Below are 21,911 nucleotides of genomic sequence, written 5' to 3' on the forward strand. Positions count from 1 at the left end.
AGCCAAGCCACCTTGAGTTCTTTTTACATACATTTTTACTGTTTTTTATGCATTTTAACTTAATATACTCACAAAAAAGAGAGAAAAAAATATGAACTATTTTACAATTTTCATAGAATTAAGTAGTAATATATATATTCAATCGTATTTGTTTATAATTTACGTTTTTTTACTCCATTGCCAAACGCAAAAACTGTTTTTGTGAGGTAAAACAGTAATTTTATGCTAATTTACTTTTACAATACATCAAATAAATAAATTAAAAAATTTTATGAGTACTAAAAACACACAACATGAAGCAATTCCACTGTATTTGTATAGTAGAATGGTCTAGATTCTACCTTGCTCTATTATCATTCTTAATACATCATATGGGAAAACTATCAATGTCGCCAATAGTTTCAAGATCATAGAGAAATAACAATTATTACATGCATGGTTTTAAAAACACTTTTTTTATAATGAAAATTTAACTTTGTTTTAAAATCACTATGAATATTTAATTATAACTGAATTATAATGTCTACCGGTTTCGAAGCTAACCACTTCATCAAGACTGATTAATACTAAAACACTATCTACTTAACGAAATTCAAAATATTTTGAAGGTTAGGCAAAGGAGCTTGGGTAGATCTCACATGGCTTTATTTTTGTGTTGATTAGCAGTCACGGTCAAAAGGGATCAGGGATGTTGAGTGATTGGAAACATATTTAATAACAGACTTTTAGAAAAATCGTTTAGTTGTGTATTTATTAGTTGTAAATTATTATTAATTGCCTTTTTAATTTCTAATATTTCTAATATTTCTAAGTAAATATAGTGTTATAGTATTGATAAAGAAGCGGTTAGCTTTGAAACCGGAAGACATTATAATTAAGATAAAATAAAATATTTAAAGTGATTTTAAAACAAAGTAACATTTTAATTATAAAATTGAAAATCATAAATCAGTGCTTCAAATATAAATTATATACTTTTTTTTAGTTGGCCAACCAATATTGGGCTCCTAACACTCAAGGTAATCACACACCATTTGATCCTCAAGTTATTGAAGATGTTTACATTCAGGAAATTTGTGGATCAAAGTAAGTATTCACATATTCAAAATGATGAGTTATTAATTATTGTTATTTTCATTTATTTACTATATAATAACACTATATATAATAGTTAATTAATAATATACTGTTTAAAAAAAAAAAAAAAAGGTCCGCCTCCGTGGTGTAATGGTCAGCGTGTTTAGCTACCATGCTGGAGGTCCCGGGTTCGATTCCCAGAGAGGGTGAAAATAAATATTAGTGATTTTACACTGTAATATTTATTTAATATTACCATGGATTGGTTCCTGAAGCGCAAGAGTGATCACCTTGCCTTCATGTAAGCAATGATCAAGATAACACTGCGTCAATTCGATGCAGTGCCCTATGCACCATTGGGTGCGGATAAGGGTTAAGTAAGTAAGTTACTGTTTCAAAATACATCACCATTATTATCTATGTTTCCTTTTACAAAAAATCTTGTTCCTCAACCCCCCCCCCCTTCCCTATATTTATTAACCTATATATACCCCTATATATTTTTTTTCCTTTGTTTTAATTTTTACCAGAAGATGAAACCATCTGTTAGTTTTCGAAACTAGTCGTATATATAAATAAAACTCATTAAAGTGGTATAATCAAGTGTTTAATTAAAAAATAATCAACTCGTCATTCCACAAAGTTAATGCCGAATCAATAAATAATATATAATAACACAATAAGTTTATAGTTTTTTTTCACTTAAATTTTATTTGACCAGTGACCAAGTTCCATTGTTCAAAGAGTCAAACATTGACCAGTCTGATGATGCCGGTTACGACGAAACCCGGTCACTGGTCAAATAAAATAAATGTGGAAAAAACTATATAGCTATTGTTTTATTATATGAAATGCAGTTCTACTAAGAAATGCCAGCACAAAACTTATATCTAATTTATTTAATATTTGTGATTTTAAAGCGACAGTCGTTTTCACTTTCATTTCCATGTGATTCCTTTAAAATTCAACAAAGCAGATGACAATTTTTTAAAAAATTTTGATGGCACTTCATTTGATATCCTTTATTGAATCAAAATAATATTTTTTTAAGTCTGAAATTTATAATTTTCAATTAATGAAAATAGTTTTTATTTCATTTGAAAATTCTTATAGCATTTACAATACAAAGTATTTTTTTTTTGCATATGTCTATAAGTAGTTATATATATAGTTAAAATATAATACTAACATTTCTTTTTGTTTGGTTTTTGTGTATTTCAGTTTTTCAACCCGCCGCATCATGATGTTAGAGTTTTCACAATACTTAGAGAATTATTTGTGGCCCAATTATATCACGGACCAATCTTCGTATGCTCACATGATGTCCATTGTAGTAATGCTCAATGAAAAGTTTAGGGAAAGGGTCCCACTGTGGCAGGTATGCCTCCATGATTAATTTTAAAGATTCTTAACCTTTCCCTCCCGGTGATATGTATTTACTACAACCGACTTTAAAAATGAGAATTTCAATATAAAATATAGTACATACGGGCTCACAATTTTTGTATTCCTCCGTAATATAATTACATAGTACATAAAAGTATCATAATATAAGTTATTCATTTGCAGCGATGGAAATAAATAATTTGTGAAGAAAACGAGAATAAAAACACCAATACACAAATGTTTCCTAGTGTGTGCGTGCGTGCCATGCTTTGTGTACACGCGCACGTCGTAGCGTGTTAAGTAGCGCATAGGTCGTCCTCCGTGGCGGTCATGTCGCTACGCTAGCTATTGCGCTACTTGCAATGTATTTTTTTCTCGTTTTCAGATACTAGAGCTAACATTACAAAATTGTTACATTTCAGCTTCAACTATGGTCAATAAAAGCAATATTTAGGAATATTCACATTTTTCTGGTTTTTAAGTCACATTTTCATGTGGTGTACAAAATATATATTGCTCACTCCTTTTAATAAAGTCATAAATAAAAAAAACTTGATTTTTCAGGAGATCGTTTTTAAAGTTTAAAAATACAATGAAATGTATTGAAAATACATATCAAGCCACTTATTGAACTTTTTACTGTGCAACAGATCTTTTTAGGTAAAATTTTTCATTTTTCTCCATTTGAAAAATATTTAGTATATTTAAAAAAAAAATTAAACAATACCTTTTCTTCAAAAAGCAAAAACAACACTTTCTGCCCTGTAGCGGGTAAATATTGAGTTAAAAATATGCCGCTTTTGCTGGGATATAGTACAACTGAAAATTGATGATTTTTGAGATATGACGTTGTTGAAAGGAGTAAGCGATATCACCTGTAGTTTTTAGCACCATAAGGGAAAAGTTAAAGATTATTATACATGTTTCTAGAAAACATTGCAAATAGTAAATACCGAAACTAATTCACCAATCTGCCACTCTTCTGTGAACCTCATTATTCTATCAAATATTTTCCATTTCCAGTTCAATAATTTTGACTTACTCTCCTTTCACATAATTGACAATCAAGTTAATATTCCATTAATCTTAGTGCAGATCAATTCAATTCTATTTGTTTTTTTTTTATGGAAAATTCCAAAATGCTCCCATTGAAACAATATTGAAAGATAATATCTGTGAATATGTACAACCGCGAATAATAACTCCAGAAGTATTGAGGGACCACTGTATTGTTTTTTGACTCTTTAATTATGATCATTTCAATATACACCTTTTTGTCATTCTCATGTTCATTTTTAAAATGTATATTTTTTAGGCCCTTCAAAAACGCCCTGATCATTTCGGCGGTTTCTTCAGTCAGTTATTAAGGTCATGTTTGGAGGATGCCGGGCAGCGAGATTTCCGGGAACAGACCGCTCAGCTGTTGCTATTCAACCGGTGCTGCGGCAGTATGGAGGTGGCTCTGTGTCGGGACCAAGTCAAGCGACTGGTGTCGCTGAGTATGTGGGTCAGTCTGCAGCAAGGTAAGTTTACTTCATAGATAACTTCATAATAATTTAAAGTCAACACATTTCGGACGGGTGTTTTTTACACCCGTCCGAATTTGATGGGATTTGTTAATCATGTACATAAAGGTTTTTTATTATTATTTTTTATTAAAAGGGATAACCCGCAAAGTGTCTATTTTAGATGCTTGTATGCAGGTAGGATAGTAAGGATAGGGAACGTAAATGTGAAAAATACATCACAAACGCCCAGACCAATTGAAAATAAATCTTTCTTGAATTCATTTTGTAATTGCCGGGAATCAAACCTGCACCTGCAAACGGGCACCTTTAAGACATTAAGGCGCCAGTTAAGACCTTAACAAAGAGATTGGTACATAATATTCATATAAAACATTAAATATGTAATTCCTTCTTTTCTGACATTGAAACGAGCGCAGAAGGTAAAAAGACTAATCCCGTCCTTAAGCATCAATCAACCGAACAGGTAGAAATACCTTTCCCGTCCTAATGTATTAAAAAAAATAATAAAAAAACAGTATAACATATTTACTTTTGCTCATAGTATAACATATTTTCTGTAAAAATTCATAAACTACCAGCTCTCATAAAAAAATGGAGAGAAAAATCTAAGAAATTATGGCAATTTTGGGTATCATAGTACAACTATATTAAATGTTTCTATCCCTCTTGAAATGTAATGTAATATGAATATTTTAGGTCGACGTGAGCAAGAGTTTCGCGCCGTGCCGAAATGGAGAAAGTATTGGAGAGCTATCCAGAAGAAAGATAAACCCGAACATTTAGAGAAACTTACCTGGGAGAGAACATTTCTTCAGAAGCTTATCATTAAATTCATGAATATATTGGAGTCCATACCATCGGATGGTGATGTTGATGTTAATAAAATAAGGTAATTTGTGGAGTTTATATACAGAATGCGAGCTTTTTTCTTCTAAGAGTTATGGTTAATATTAACACATTTCGGACGGGTGGTTTTTAAGTCTGCTGATCGCCGGCGATGGAATTTGATAATCGTGTACATATAGTTAAGACCTTAATAAAGAGATTGTTGCATAATATTCATATAAAAACATTGAATATTTCCTTCTTTTCTGAATTTGAAATGAGGCCGGTGCAGAAGGTAAAAATACCTTTCCCGTCCTTAAGCGTCAATCGACCGAACGGGTAGGAATACTTTTCCCACCCTTAGTGTGTTAAATTGAATGTATTGATTAATTTTAAAGAAACAACTTAGGTTCTGTTTGGTTAAATTAGGGAATCAAATCCCGGACCATTGTATCTAGAGATATTCTTAATATTTTTATTAGATCACAGGTCAAACCTTTTAAAAAATAAGTTATATACTTTTAAAAAATGTACATTCATAAAACTGAGGGAATTTTTATTTTTCATGTTACTTTTCAGATACTGTGAGCGTTTCCTGGAACTAATGATAGACCTGGAGGCCTTGCTGCCCACCAGGCGTTTCTTCAATGCTGTGATGGACGACTGTCATCTAGTGGTACGGTGCCAACTCTCCAACTTGCTCAAGAAGCCAGAAGGAGGCCTCTTCGGACAGGTAAGTCATTTTCTAATTAATATTTTTATATGTTGACAATATTTGGAGCTTTTCTTTGATTTGACATCTGTAAAAGTCGACCCAAGCTAAGCTCACACACACGGGGCATCTAGAGTCGCCAGGAGCTTTCCGCTTTTATGTTTCAGATATACTATAGCTCCAATAATGTATTTGAATTTTTTTTGTCGTAATTTGATAAAATATAACAGGGCTGTCCAAACACAGCATTCGGCCCGCGGCTTATATTTGCAACGTGTTTTTGATCTACAGCATTTACGAAAATTTTCCTTTTATAAAACTTCTTTTGTGATAATTTATATTGATATTTACAGAATTATAGAATATAAATTAATTCATTTTTAAAAATATTTTAACAATAGTATCCCTGTATTTTTCTTTAAGAAGTTAAAGTTTCTGTTCCCGCAGTCCTCTTATCTATTTAGTTATTTGGATTGACCCGGGAATATATCTGGTTAGTCCTGAAATATAAAACGGTATCTGCTTCATCTATTTTTATATTTGACAGTATCCATATACATACATATAAATAATTTATTACTCAATAACGGCTTTAAATAGTAATAACACTTTTTCTTGGAACTCCAATATGAAATATCGACAGTGATGGCTCTCAAAGATTTATATCATAACCCAGAATTAAACTATAACTTAAAGCGGTATAAAAATAATATGTATAGTAATTCTAAGCCAAATTTCTACCTATTATTTTAGTCAAAAGGTATCGTAAACTTAAATAAAAACATGAAGACTGTTTCACGAGCAACATATTTGATAGACATTATAATATTATCACTGTTCTAGCGAAATTTTCACAACTAGTATATGTTCTTACATATTTGGTACTAAATCGGGTAGTATTAGTTTTCTTTGAGTGAATCTAAAGATTATGACTTAGTTATTTTCTCAATTACATATGTGTCGAACCACAATTTAAAACAACATTTAAAGTGTGTCCAAATACTTGTTCACAAATCTAGATTATCTCCAATTATAGGAGACTCCCATATTCTTCTTCATCTATGTTGAGATGTCAAAAAATAACACAATTTAAAACACCGTTTGTGATAGAAAATCAGATCTGACTACATAATACATGTGGGTAAAATTATTATTATAATATCTATCCTTCGTTAAAAAGGCATAAAAAAAACAGAAAACATGTCGCTCACTCCTTTCATAACCTACCTATGTACGTATACGTTCTCCCAAGAAACGCATATCGGTCACTCCTTTCAAGAACGTCAAAATCAAAAAACTTGATTTTTCAGGAGATCGATTTTAAAGTTTAAAAATATAATAAAAAAAATATCAAGCCACTTATTGAACTTTTCACTGTGCATCAGATCTTTTTAGGTATGTAAAACCTGAATGTTTTTTCTCCACTTGAAAAATAATTAGTATATTTAAAAAATTAATTAAACAATACCTTTTCTTTAAAATGCAAAAACAACTGTTTCTGCCCTGTAGCGGGTAAATATTTAGTTAAAAATATGCCGCTTTTGCTGGGATATAGAACATTTTCTGGGCATTCCGAAAACATGCATAACTGAAAATTGACGATTTTTGATATATGACGTTGTTGAAAGGAGTGAGCGATGTGACAAATGTTCAATTCCAATTTTAATTTATCAATATGGTTGAAATTTTAGTAAATAATATACACCAGATTTTATGTTTTATTGATTTTTATTTAAAAAATTGTATAAGATATGCGACATTAAATATAATATGCTGAAAAGCTATATGTACGTTGAAAGGCCACTAGGTTAGATATGTACATACATTTATAAAAATTTAAATGATTTAAATGTCTTTTATAAATTACAAACCTTGAAAAATTTATCATTTTTATTTAATAAATTAGTAACTTAATCTTTAAAAAGTGTTAGTCCTAAATAAAAATTTATTTTATCCTAACTAAAAAATCTTAAGAAATACAAATTCCAGTTATATCATCACTTGTAAGTGCCCCAACTTATATGAGTTTTTAGAGATATAAGCAATCACTGAGTTGCGAGCTGAAATTTGAGTTAGCATAGTGATTATCTGACCAGCATACGACGTCTCGTTTGTTCAGTACATGTGTTTACCTCGCCGTACAAGGATATGTCGCAATTCAGTTTTGTATCATTCTAATTTCTGTTTTACCCGTCTCCAAAAAAAAGTGAAAGCAAAAGAGTGTGCTGAGAAGAGGATGATATCTATAGAAATAAAGCATAAAAGAATAAAAAAAAAAGCAAGCATGGTGTTTGTGTAGTCGACTTGGCAACGAAGTACGAGTGTAGTACTTCTACAATTATACCATACTGAATCAGGAAGGTTGTAATACCAGCCGAGAGAATTAAATTCATTTTAAACCTGCAAGCCTCTGTCCATGCAAAGATGGAAAAAGTGATGGCATGGTTGATGGAAAAAAAGCTAGCAAGAAATATTGTATATTGAGTATTATCTGTGAAAAGGTACAAGGTATTTACGCTGATTTGTTACAACAGACCCCAGACACTTGAAGAAACGAGGAATCGGAAGAGACATTTAACCTTTCCAGGAGTACAATAATTGATGTCCGACTTTCTCTGGGGAGTGGGTTCTTTTAACATGATTTTAAAAAAAAATCATGAAATTTATGTATTATGAAGATAGAAATCATGTAGAAAAATAATAAAAAAACTCACCATCTCTGGGTTTTATTTTATGACAAAATTACATACAAATATCCACATATGTCATTGCTATACAAGTTACATCATACCAACTGACAGACGGACTTCGACGTTCATTAACGTCGATACTCCTTTGAGAAAAATTCACACCAACGTTCATTTACGTCCATCCTCCCGGAAAGTTTAAATCTAGTCGGGACTGGTTTGACAATTTATAAGGCTGGCATTCACTCTGTCATTGGGCACAGTAGGCAGCAAGCTTGGATGTAAAGCCAGATGAGGATTGTCTCAAAAGTTACGCGTAAGTTAGGACAGCTGAGGGATACATTCCCTAGCAAGTCTTCAACTGTGAGAGACAGGGCTCTTCCGAAAGAAGATGCCAAGAAGGACTCACTTAATAGCAGAGGAGGGAGAAGATGCCAAGGTATCACTGTATGTTGGATGACAAAAACCCACATATTTATTTTCTTATCATATAGTATTATTATTCATCATCATTATTATACAGATCTGTATAATAATTTGTACTATTTTATAAATATAAAATTTTATCAATATCATTTTCAACACTGTCGCATGGTTTAAATATGTAATTTTTAAGTATAAAATTACTAATAATGAAAAACCGAATTTCAGATTTGAAGTATACTATTTTGCAAATCTAAAAATAATTTCATCAGAAAATCATTTTTGTATTGAAAAATTGATAAATTTTTGCTTCTGTATCCCGTATTAATTGTATACATAAAACTCGATTTATAAAATAAAAATTGCTTATTCTAAATTAAATAATTGTACATATTAGAACAGTTATATGTTTTGGTGAGTAAATAATAAACACCATGAAGAGTTATCGTCTTTTAAATAAAACCTTTGCGTTTTATAAGTGTAAAATATATCAATGAAAAGTTATTTTATTAGTAAATCCATTTTATTATAGATTTTCATATTTTTAAGTAATCATTAATATCAATGCGTATTTTGTACATAGAATATTTGAAACACAATACATAATCCGAAAACAATGAATTACGGTATACATTTAAACTTCACATAGGCACATAATTGGTGTTTTTAAATTTGAGAATATTAAATTTTAAAACTAGGTGTTAGCACTATAATTCAAGGCGTGTATGTATAATATTTTGTATGTTTATCTCACATACTCATAACGGCACATATCCATTAGTTGAAAAAATTCAACAAACAAATATTTTTTTTTTAATGGTTGATTAATATTTCATTATAAGAATGCAAAGAGTATATAAAAACATGCGCGTATTGGAATATGTATCAAAATTTCAAAGCAATCGGTGAATAACTTGAGGAGATTAGAGATTTTGAACAAACTGACATTTACATTATTATTATATAGATTAGATAAAAAAATATGCGTCTATTTAAATGCAATGTTGTGTCAAAATTTCAAAGCAATTGGTGAATAACTTAAGGAGGTTTGAGATTTTGAATAAACCACTATTAACATTTTTATTTATGTAGATAGTAAATAAACATTAAAATGAATTTAAAATTTAAAAGAGATCAAAAGTTAGTTTTAAATTCAAAGATTCATTAAAAAAAAACAGTAAAATGATAAAAAATATATCGATCGACCTCTCCCTCTTCTACAATACATATTACATATTAAGCCACAAATTGGTAATTTAGAAATTTTCTGTTTTAATATTTTTAGTTCCAACAAACAACTAAATGCAGTAATATTTTTTGTTTCTTGGTTTCAAAACTTGCAATATTTATATTTGTACCGGACAAAATATGTTTAAATTCCTTTGCTGTGCACTTTGAAGCTCATAACAGTACGTACATATCGACGGCCCCTACGTAAAGTACTATCTGCAAATCGGTTACTTTACAGGAGAGAGCTTAGAGGATTTTTTCAACATAATTTTATTTATTAAATAACGGTTTTATCTGAAATTCTAAACTATATTATACATTTCGAAACACGATAAAATAATGTATAAAATCGTTTTAAAACTTTATTCTTTGTCAAAATTAAGTAGTTAGCGTTTTAGGAGTTAAATTCATTTTGAAAATTCGATGTAGATAGCGTCTTATACACCTGAAAACTAGGCGTAATTTATTTTAAATATATTTTTGTTTGTTTATATATGTAGATAATGGTCAGTTGATTACATACACCAAACATCTCAAAATTGACAAAAATGTAGTTAAAACACTTTACATAGGGCCCTCGATATGAAGGAGTCACAATATTTAAAAATTTATGATTTATTTGGCAATCTAGAATTGGTGCAAATTCAGGATTCGGGTTAGTGGTTCATAATTATTTGGCGGGTGTAATTCCGGAATGGGTGTTGCATAAGTTGCCATACGACATAAAATAAAACAATGAAAAGAATGTTAATTTACAGACGTGGAATGTCTTCTGGAAATATATTTTATCACAGAGAAATATCTCTTAAATTCAGTACTTTATATTTTTACACAACACAAAGTTAATAAATTTTATAATATTTGCAAAGGTCTGCTGCCAAAATATTATAATGCTAAACTTAAAACTATTTTTTAAATCTTGTTATAATTCTGAATGTTGTTTCCATCACAAAAAAAAAATCAAGTTATAAAATAAATTTTGTTAGTCATTTGACTATTATGTCCTCTGCGGTGTAGCTGCTAGCACATTTGGCTACCATGTATGAGATCTCGGGTTCAATATCATAGGGAAGTCAAAATAAATATTGGTGATATTTTCACTCTAATATTTATTTTAGATAATCCTGGATGTAAACCTGAGATGCAGGACTGATCGTTTTGCGTATTTGCCTGTGTAACTAATGATCAGGTTAACACTGCGTCAATCATATGCAGTACCTTACACACTATTGGGTGCAAATATGGGCTCGAAGAAGTCATTCAAAATTAAAATAATAAAATGATTGATTTAATTTATGTTTTATTAGTAAAGAATACTGGTTCGCAGGAATATAGTGTTTTTCGTGGATAAAAATATGGATTTAAAATTTGCAAAACCTTAAAAAATTCAGATGTTAAATTTTGTGATGGAAACAGTGACATGTTTTCATAATATGGCAGGATGTGTTATTCATATTTTCAATAAAAAAACATTTTTTACAAATTTGTGTTAAACTAATTTCAAACAGAAATCTAAATGCAAAATGTTTAGTTGGTAGCACAATTGTGATATAATTTATACGGATACCTCATGCTTTTACTATACGTATACATACATATTTTTAAGAGATTCATAGAATACTATATAAATTACATTAGAATGTAGACAAATAAAAAAAAACTTAGAAAATAATATTTAAAAATGTCATTTTATTAAAACATAAGAATTTGGTATAAAAAATAAAATGAATTTATTATTATAATTTGAAAAGACAACTTTTAAGTATCTGTTGAGACTAGACAGAGTTTTTGGATATTTTTAAGGCAAACCGTAATAGTAATTATTACAAAACTTTTCTGGGACAAGGCGAAATTTTATTTAAAAAAATAATTCTTTATTGGTTACTTCACACGTCGACCATTTTGGTTAAATTTACTCTCATTATTTATTCTCAGATATTGGATTACACTAGTCAACAAAAAAAACTTTTTTTTGGGTTTCTGTTCTTATGCTTGGATTCTGTTTCTAGACAAATATAAAACCTATGGATTTTTTGTTATTTTTTACGTCCGCCTCCGTAGTGTGACCATTACACTACGGAGGCGGACGTAAAAAACACGCACGCTCGGCTACCGTTCTGGAGGTCCCGGGTTCGATTCCCAAGGGGGGGGGCAAATAAATATAAGTGATTTTTTCACTGTAATATTTATTCAATATTACCCTGGACTGGTACCTGAAGTGGAGGGCTGATCACCTTTCCTTCATGTGTAAAACGATCAAGATAACACTGCATTTATATGAAGCAGTGCCCTATGCACCATTGGGGTACGGATAAGGGTTTTATTATTGTTATTATAATTCTTGAATCAAAAGACTTTGATGGTCAGTAAAAACTTTGTTAAACATAATTAAAAATTAAATTATAAAAAAGTACATATATAAAAGTCATTTTTCTTGAAAAGTCGCTCTAGTTTTTACAAAAGCAAACTATGATCGGAAAATTGTTTTTATCTTTATTTGTAACATAGGAGAAAACAAAATATCACATGCAGAACCCAGACCCAAAAATCGTGTTGACCAGTGTTATTCACCCTACAGATGATATATCAATATCATATGTCTCAACTTGAGATGAAACATCTATCAGTTTTATACAAAAGTTTGTTTTAACAGTAAAGATTATAACATATCGCTCACTCCTTTCAAGAACGTCATAAATCAAAAATTGTCAATTTTCAGTTGTGCATGTTTTCGGAATGCCCAGAAAATGTACTACATCCCACCAAAAGAGGCATATTTTTAACTTAATATTTACCCGCTACAGGGCAGAAAGTGTTATTTTTGCATTTTGAGGAAAAGGTATTGTTTAATTATTTTTTTAAATATACTAAATATTTTTCAAATGGAGAAAAAACCTTCAGGTTTTACCTAAAAAGATCTGTTGCACAGTAAAAAGTTCAATAAGTGGCTTGATATTTATTTTTAATACATTGTATTATATTTTTAAACTTTAAAAACGTTCTCCTGAAAAATCAAGTTTTTTGATTTATGACGTTCTTGAAAGGAGTGAGCGATATGTCTCAACTTGAGATGAAACATCTATCAGTTTTGTACAAAAGTTTGTTTTAACAGTAAAGATTATAACATATGTTCCCTCTAAGGACGGATCATGAGAAATTACTACCCTCGTAAATATCATCATATTGCATCAATTTATAAATATCATAATCCATACATTTGGACGGTTTTGAACAATTGCATCAAAAAATTAGAGGGACCTTGCTCATAACGAGATAATATATTTTTTTTTATGTAAAAAAGGCACATTCGTATAGGCAATTTAATAAAAGAAGTGTTTAGAGCGCCATACAGTGCACAGATCCTTAACAACATAAGTTGTTTATTGAGTTTGGTACAAAGAGAGATGTGCATTTTTATGAGCGTAGACACTCTCTTAACCGGCGCCACTTTCTCTCGGCCTCTTTTGGGAATGCTAGGAATTAATTTTTGGAGTGGTGTGTGGCTTTTTCCTGTACATATTTTTTACAGTTTGTGAAATGTTAATTTTTGATGTGTGAGTTTCTAATACGGAATGAAAATTCTGGTTTTTTAGTGTTTTAATAGTGAAAAAATTTTGTTTTTATTTTCTTCCTTGCAAAAGTTTTTTTCAATGTGTTTTTCACTAACTTCTCTTTAACCGGCTTTTACGTTATCTGGCCCTGGGTGGGTTCAGTCAAGGCCGGTTAAGAGAACGTCTACTGTAGGTAAGTTACTATGGTTCAACCGGCAGTACTGTGCTACCACTTGCGGCACCCTACACACTCCCTTTGATAAATGAGTTTAGAACCGCATTATATTACTCTGTAATACGTTTAATATAAAAAGATTTTCAATTACTTAAACCATTATTTAACTAATTCTCTTACAATAATCTCAAAGGCAGAACCTACCCCTTAACCGGTTGAATTCTTAAACGCTAAAATTTGGTAGATCATAATAATATTATAATTTTGAATACAAAACTATTGCCTCAGATCAAAAATAAAATAAATAATACAGTTGCATATATCCCAAATAGGGTTGACTTAAATGTAAAAATAAGTGAATATAAATAAATTATAAAAAGTATAAAAATAGTATACGTAAATAAATGTCTTTTTTTTAGCCTTAACACATTGGTTACGGTGAAGTTTGTTAAAGAAATGTAATTTGACGCGGGTGATATTAGTAGGCATTCAAAGAATGTTGACAGAAAAAAATTTATGGTATTTTTGTATGACACCTATCAGCTACGCAGAAAGCAAATATGACATGAAATTAGACATTTAAGATGTGTTTTTTGTATATGAAGTTGAAGATAACCGAAATGTACAAAAATATGTACACCACCGCACGCCGTAAACAATGTGTTAAAATTGCCATGTACAAGTTTGACGAAAACATTTGTTTTCAATGCAGATGTAAATTTAGCCTAGTATATATGTAGTGGAAATGTGAGAGTGATTGTATGTATTTAAAAATTGGATAGAGAGTAGTTAATAAGAGCTACCATTCATTTGTGTCATCTCATCTCCCCATTCGCTCGTGGGAACCGGTTCATTGTAACAGCAGCTCTTCCGCAACAGAAACATGATGTGCTTTTGCTTGAAAATGCAGACGTAGAGGATGAGAGGTCCTTGCAGAGAGTTTACTATGATGTGGGTGTACATGAGTCCGTCGTAACTCAACCAGGAGAGGAGCAGAAACAGCCAGGCAAAGGTCATGATCAGGAACAAAAGTAGGAACATGTCGAAACTGAAAAAAAATCAAATAAATTAATATATAAAACAATAAAATGTCTAAATCATGCACAAATACAAATTTTAACCCCCGGAGGGTTGTTACTAATTTTTTGTTGATATTTCAACAGAATGAAGAAGTTTTTTTTAAGAGGAGATGAATATCATTCGCTGATTTTAAGTGATAATTTTATATACTGTAATATGTATGTTCAATCATGGAAATAATGGTGAATACTCAAAATCAGCCAATGTCAGATTGAGGGCTCTGTACATGCCTAGACTTTCTTCTCAAAATTAGTCTCTGTTAAGATAATTTAAAAAAAATGTCAGTCGAAATATGTATCTTATACATACAGTAATATCCCACTTAACGCCGCCCCTATTTACGCTGTTTCTTTAAAAGACTGTTTCAATAGCGTAGTTCAGTGATTTTTCAAGGAACGGAAAAATGTATTCTTTTACTTGGGGTTTCCTAATACACATTTATTTCATCACATATACGGCACGTCAACTCCAAATCAGCTTATACCATTTCGGTCATGTGTAAGTTGTGTACATTCCCAATAAGTTTATACATGTACTAAAATACTGATTTTGTTTTTGAAACGCATTAGTTTTTGTATGTAAAATTACGATAATTGAACACTGCGTACAAAAATGGCAGACATTCGTGCAAGGATCTGTGTCAAAGGAGCGCAAAAACGACAAAGTATTTCAAGTATTGTATGTGGAAAATAGACCCCGCTTAGCGCTGATTTATTTAGCGCCCCATTTTGCTGGCACGCATCACCCGCGCGAATCAGGATGTCTGGTGTGACATTACTTCTTCGGATATCTATATTTTTGTAGGTGTAGCTTGAAATAAAGGTAGGTAGGTTATTAAATGTTAAGGTAGCAAAAGAAACCCGAAACGAAACATTTGTTTCAATCAATCCTAAAGTTATCTGTAAAAACAATCTATAGTTCACATCATATGAAGAATTATACAACTTACTTGTGTTTCAATTTATGGTGTATCCTTCCATAAGTGTTCATCCTGTTGATGACCTTTAAAGTTGTCACGTAGAAGAATATGTTTATAATAACTGTGAAGGCAATTGGCGTGAAGAAGACTGCAATACCCAACCAGCCTGTGAATGAAAAAAATTATGAGATTAAAACAAATGAATAGAGGCATTGATTTTTATAATTTTTGAATTCTTTCCTTAGTACCATAATGTCATAACTGGTTAGGATGTGTCACCAAAAATCGAGGACTATACTGTGGTTAAAAAATATAAAACAGTGTTAGAACTAAACAACATGACACATCAATTTTCTTGGCTTATTGGTGTCACAAGTTACGCAAACTAAAATATTTATTTAAAATATAAACCGCATTCCATTTTATAGAATTTCTGTTGTAAGCACAATAAAATCCAATTATTTTTCATGCGCAAAAACTATTTTACAATACTAAAATGATACTTCAATATTTATCAAATAACGTGGAGTGTGATTAAGTTGTTGGCAAGCAATAAATAAAATACACCATTTAGAATAATTTTTAGTTTGGTACTATCTTTACAACTTGTTTCGACAAATATCTTATCTCCTTCAGGGATGGATATATACTGCATTTATCCAAACCCGAAGAAAACAAGGTATTTGTCGAAACCGGTGTGAAAATAGCATTACAATAAATATGGTTTAACCAGTTGCCAGTTTATCCCGAGCGTGACTCAGGCAAGGAGTTTGTGTTGTATTGATGAGTTGGAGTACTGCTCGGGCAAATCATATTCGAATGGTGATATTGATTTGCCCAAGCCAAATATATTTTTGTATTTGTTTTTATTGTCTGAACCGAGCAGTGTTCGGGTAGTCTTGTTTCGAGTTGTTTGGTGATGATTTCCTGCACCAACGAATTTTCTCGCCAAAATTCGACTGTTAAGTGGTTGAAACTAAATTTGTGTTTTTTTTAATGTGCCATAAAGAAAACTAACTAACTAACTAACCATCACGCCGGTTCGCCGCGGTGGTAGGTAGAGAGAATAGAACTCCACACTACTCTGTCCTTGCAAACATTCTTCACCTCTTTCATGTTCATGCATCTCCTCATACATACCCGCCGATTGTTTTGACTCCTAACCTGACCACTTTCAAGTTTTTGGTCGTGCCAAGTTTTTTTCGGTCTTCCTCTGCTCCTTTTTCCAATAACATTAGTCTCATAAATTTGTTTTTCGCCTCATAAATCTTTCCTCACTCATTCGTTCTACATGTCCAAACCATCTCAACACACCTTTCTTAATTTTATCGATAATGCTTGTCTCAGCTTTGCATTCCTTTCTTATTTCACTATTCGAACATCTATCATACCATAAAGTATTAGTAAAAAACGTGAAAAAGAATTACCAATCGTTTCCTGGTCACCATTAGTGATGAAAGAGTTGGCTCCGTGTCTGCCGCGTTTAGTTTTGGGTCCGCCCGTATCCAACATGAAGTGGGCGAAGAGAGCGAGACCGGCCATCAGTAAAGTACAGCCCCATGCGTAGCAAGAGTAGTAACAGTATTTGCGCCCGTCTGTTACACGTAGAAACACGTTTCGAGACCTGTTTGAATGAAAAGTCATATGTATTGTTATTTGGAGACACGGTGGTTTGTTATAAAAAAATCTAATTACCTGAAAGTTTTCCAAATATAATATCCCATGCTGTTCAGCCAGAAAAATGCAGCCAGTAAACTCACATACAGGATTCCATCTGCACATAAAAAATTAATTACATTATAACAGTATCTATTCCCGCATAAAAAAAGTTTAAAAAAAATATGATGTTGATTGTAATGTCACATTTATATATTTTTGATAAGGTTTAAAATTAAGATTAACACTTGTTTACGGGAAACGCTAAAAAGCGTCTTTTATATACTGTTGTTAGAGAGCGGGAGATGCTATATATACATAATTATAAAATCCCGTCGCCAGCGGTTTGCAGGTGTAAAAAACACCCTGCCGAAATGTGTTAACGTCATATATGCATGATTATTGCTGAACAATTTGTGCAAATAAAACCACGGCTTATTTTGATATAGAAGTAATTTAACCCTTACCCCCACCCCAATGGTGCATAGGGCACTGCGTCATATAAGCGCAGTGTTATCTTGATTGTTTACACGTGAAGGAAAGGTGATCAACCTTCCGCTTTAGGTACAAACCAGTCCAGGGTAATATTGAATAAATATTACAGTGAAAAAATCATAGTCATATTTATTTGACCCCCCTTGGGAATCGAACCCAGGACCTCCAGAACGGTAGCTGAGCATGCTGACCATTACATTACGGAGGCGGACAGAAGTAATAGACGTCATGAAATATGTATACAAATTATAACTTATTGATTTTCTATACCTGCAACCATGAAGCTAACGTGGCTACTGAACTGCGTAAATATCCTCACAAGGTCAGCCGCTTGACTGAATATGAGGCAGATGTTTATTGTGGTCACGATATTCCCGTTCAAGTCTCTCAGCGTGGGCAGTACAAAGTAAATGATGGACACCACCAGGAAACACAGTATCGCGATTATATGGAACAGCGGGTTGATCAGTTTCCTCATCAAGAAGTCGGTCTGGCTCCAGTTAACATTCATTTCGGGCACGCATATCAGGGCATACTGGGCCGTTTGGTTTTTGGTGGTCATCAAAACCTGTGATGGAAAAAATGCATAAAATTAGTTTATTATCTTTGTATGTTCTTTTTGCTTTAAATTAAATTATTAATTTGTATGTTGATCACTATAAATATGAATTTTTCATTAATTGATTGAAATTTTTATAAAAAACACACAAAAGGGTAGTATTAAGCTTGAAAATTTGTGTGCAAATTTTTAGGCTAAATATTAACTTTTTTTGTAATTGTTTTTTTTATTTTTATTTTTTAAATTTTATATGTAACCTTAAAATCAATTGAGAAAAAAAGGAGATACTGTACATAACTAAAAAAACAAACTTGAATAAAAATAAAAATTACCAAAAAGGCGTCTTAGTTTTGCAAAGGAACAATGCTAGATTATATCAGTTATTCGGGCAAGATATATAACGGTAAAAATATTTATAGAATTTCACATTTGGTAATTTTTTACCACTGAAATTTCTCATTAATATTAAATTGATAAAATTTTACTTGATAATAAATAAAACATTGACCTAAAGGTAATGCTCCACGAAGCGTTACAGTTAATGGTTTCAACTGTGACAGGAAAAGCATTCAGCCATGTCTGATTTGAAAGGTGATGAAGTTGTTCAGATCTAACTTACAGGACTGATGTAGTTCAGACAAGTGCACAGTTTAATATAAGTGACATTTTGATATTGAGATGTAGGACATAAAGAATTATATTAGATTTTTATAATGAATAAAGTCATTATTTTGTGGATATTGTAAAAAGTTTGTGAATATTTAGACTCTCCTTTTGACTACAATGAGTCACCCTTTAACAGACATGGAATGCATTGATTTTAGAAATATTTTGATTGAAAGATAATATCATTCGCAAATACGCAAAACTGCAAATAACCTGCCTTTACTGACAGACTGCTGTAGTATGTTTTAATAAATATTTTCAGACCTTTTCCATGCAATATTTTCCTTGATCATAGTCATAGAAATGGGGCTCCTTTTCTTCTTTCTCTTCTTCCACCGGTATGGGATCATTCAGTCTGCCGAAGGAACTTATGCCGATTCCTTTCTTCTCCTCTAAACTCTCCAAATGTTTTTCATGGTGAATGTAGTGTCTAAGCTTTCCATTAGGCAATAGAACCAGCCTACAATAAAATAATAATTTTTAACACATAATAATAATTTAGGTTGTGTTCATTTTTTTAAAAAGAATAGGCAGGGTAAATGTGTATAGGTAACGGAGAACATGGAGGATACTTTCTAGACACAGTCACGATAGTACAACTTTCAACAAGTACTCATATTGTAGTCTCTACAGACAATTTCTATAACTGTAAATTTACCATCACTTTTTATCGATTCGCTATGTTGTAAATATTCTTTGAAAAAATGCAGACTGACTTATAGATATTTAAAAAAAATTCTAACGGATAAAAAATGTGCCACTTTTTATCCCTTTGTAATTTACCAACTCTCCAAACATATGGAATTATTCAGATTACTGAGGGTTTTGAGAAAAATGAGGGATAAAAAAGAAATTTCGGTTTGTGAAAAAATCAAAGAAGCTTTCAAGGCTTCAGAAAGCGGAATTTTTGAAACTAGCATCAGATTCCTTCTTGATGTTTTCACATGACAGCACGTATGATGTCGTCGCCACTCAAAATGCCTTGATTTTGGAGCCCCTCATTGAAATGTGAAATTGTTCAGATTACAGGACGTTTCAGATTAGCGAGTTGGTACTGTATATAGTCAATTTAATCAACACACGACATCGCGGCTAAGATTACACACTTGTAATGTTACGTACATATATTATATGTACATGTGAATAACGAAAGATAGTACGCACATGCAACCATGTATTATTTTTTTTGTTGTTGCTACATAACAAATTCGCACACGCCAGGATTATGATGATGTGCGACAATTGTACTCACTTGTCTTCAGAGTCCGGAAGATGATACACCGGCCATATTTGTGTGGTGTCGCAAGCCGGTTGCCCAATCACAAATTCAAAAGCCTTTACTTGGACATTGTCAACTCCACTTTCGTCTGTGAATACGGGGGTCCATAGTGCTAAAATAAATTTAAAAATCTGGAGTTGAATCTGGAGTAATCTGAATGTCCAAAATATACTAAATAGAATATTATCACCTAGGAGGTATATCGCATTTAACATAATCTATAGGGATTTTTTAAATTATTTACTTTAAGTTATAATAAAATATTTATAGTGATTTTAAAACAAAATTACATTTTAATATTTACTTTGTATTTATAAATATTGAAAAAATCAGCAATTTCATACATTTTTGTTTTCAAAATTCGCTTATTTAAATTGCATCATTTTAGGTGGATCATACATTGCATCACCAAATACATTGCACAGGAACTTAATGTTTTATATTGAACATAATTTAAAAAAAAACATGTGCCAGTCAATTAATCATATCACATCATAACTTGATTTTTCAGGAGATCGTTTTTAAAGTTTTAAAATATAATCAAATGTATTCAAAATAAATATCAAGCCGCTTTTTGAACTTTTTACTGTGTAACAGATCTTTTAATGTAAAACCTGAATGTTTTTTCTCCATTTGAAAAATATTTAGAATATTAAAAAAAAAAATTAAAAAATACCTTTTCTTTAAAATGCAAAAACAACATGTTCTGCCCTGTAGCGGGTAAATATTAAGATAAAAATATGCAGCTTTTGCTGGCTTATAGTACATTTTCTGGGCATTTCAAAAATATGTACAAATGAAAATTGACGAATTTTGGAAAAAAGGAGTGAGCGATGTATGGTGCTCCACCCTCTCTTCATCCCTATAGATATTATCCTGATTGCAGTAATAACAGTATTATCATATCATTTTTTTCTTCACAAAGTATTGCTTATGAATAGTTTGATGTAAGAGAGGTAGTGTTTTATTATAATATCTATGTATTTTATAAAACCAGTTTGGTCAACTGGACTTTCAACTAGAATGCAATACAATCGGTATAAGTTAAAGTTTAGTGTGAAAAATCTTTGCAAAATTTGCAGTTCTTATATTACTCATAGAATTTAAGAAACGAGTGAATATAAGCTTGTCTTACTTGTGTTAGTTTCTGTTACATGGGTGCACCTTGTGTCCACCATAACCTCATTTTTTTCACAGCACTTGTTGATTTTCAATAAGTTAGCCTTTTCCGCAATTTCATTCAAATCTTGGTCGCTCAATTGCGTCTCGCTGTTCGTAAATTCCGCACACATAGACAGAAATATGACAAATAATGTCAATTTTAGTTTCGAGCGTTTCATTTTAAACACAACCATTATTATTGTATTTGTTTCCCCAAATTACTATTCATTTAAACGATCACGAATGTCACAAAGTAAGCTTTTTCATTTCTCCGCAAACCGCAAGTTGGTTTCGACAACGGTTTTTAAAAATAATCAAAATAACTGATAAAACAACTCTCCATTTATGTATCTGACATTTCCTGTTTTTTGTTGCGATTCGTAAATTCTGGAACTAACTTCACGGTAATTGAAGTACCGTGGTGTTGCTAGGTATTCGTTCATCCTAAATACCCGATATAAGGGATTAAAGGAATAATGAAAAAGTAAAATAAAAAGAAAA

The 21,911-nt window shown here is 31.3% G+C and overlaps 2 protein-coding genes across 2 annotated transcripts in view; one reads left to right on the plus strand and one right to left on the minus strand.

Annotated features, from left to right (window-relative positions):
• LOC148307809 (RNA helicase aquarius) overlaps nucleotides 1–21,911 on the plus strand; it is a 120,952-nt gene that overhangs the window by 806 nt on the left and 98,235 nt on the right. The window contains exons 2-6 of the mRNA XM_088262781.1: nucleotides 986–1,086; nucleotides 2,299–2,455; nucleotides 3,779–3,986; nucleotides 4,689–4,881; nucleotides 5,397–5,550. Coding sequence (XP_088118907.1) covers nucleotides 986–1,086; nucleotides 2,299–2,455; nucleotides 3,779–3,986; nucleotides 4,689–4,881; nucleotides 5,397–5,550 — 813 coding nt within the window. The remainder of the gene's footprint in view (nucleotides 1–985; nucleotides 1,087–2,298; nucleotides 2,456–3,778; nucleotides 3,987–4,688; nucleotides 4,882–5,396; nucleotides 5,551–21,911) is intronic.
• mthl5 (G-protein coupled receptor Mth-like 5) lies at nucleotides 13,151–21,773 on the minus strand. Its single transcript, XM_088262782.1, has 8 exons — nucleotides 21,385–21,773; nucleotides 20,223–20,361; nucleotides 19,235–19,430; nucleotides 18,016–18,313; nucleotides 17,290–17,368; nucleotides 17,022–17,218; nucleotides 15,625–15,760; nucleotides 13,151–14,643 (listed from the first exon to the last, which is right to left on the minus strand). The coding sequence occupies exons 1-8, from the start codon at nucleotides 21,602–21,604 to the stop codon at nucleotides 14,385–14,387; spliced, it is 1,524 nt and encodes a 507-aa protein (XP_088118908.1). The 5' UTR covers nucleotides 21,605–21,773; the 3' UTR covers nucleotides 13,151–14,384.

Source organism: Brachycentrus maculatus, unplaced genomic scaffold, assembly GCF_059751285.1.
Source record: "Brachycentrus maculatus isolate JH-2025_06_01 unplaced genomic scaffold, ASM5975128v1 h1tg000188l, whole genome shotgun sequence".
Lineage (NCBI taxonomy): Eukaryota > Metazoa > Arthropoda > Insecta > Trichoptera > Brachycentridae > Brachycentrus > Brachycentrus maculatus.

Excerpts from the sequence above, each read along its gene's own strand:
- mthl5 (XM_088262782.1), bottom strand. The coding sequence starts at position 21,604 with ATGGTTGTGTTTAAAATGAAACGCTCGAAACTAAAATTGACATTATTT. Across the intron at positions 19,431-20,222 it reads CTTCCGGACTCTGAAGACAA|GCTGGTTCTATTGCCTAATG; the intron begins GTGAGTACAATT and ends ATTTTATTGTAG. Across the intron at positions 14,644-15,624 it reads CACCATAAATTGAAACACAA|TTTCGACATGTTCCTACTTT; the intron begins GTAAGTTGTATA and ends ATTTTTTTTCAG.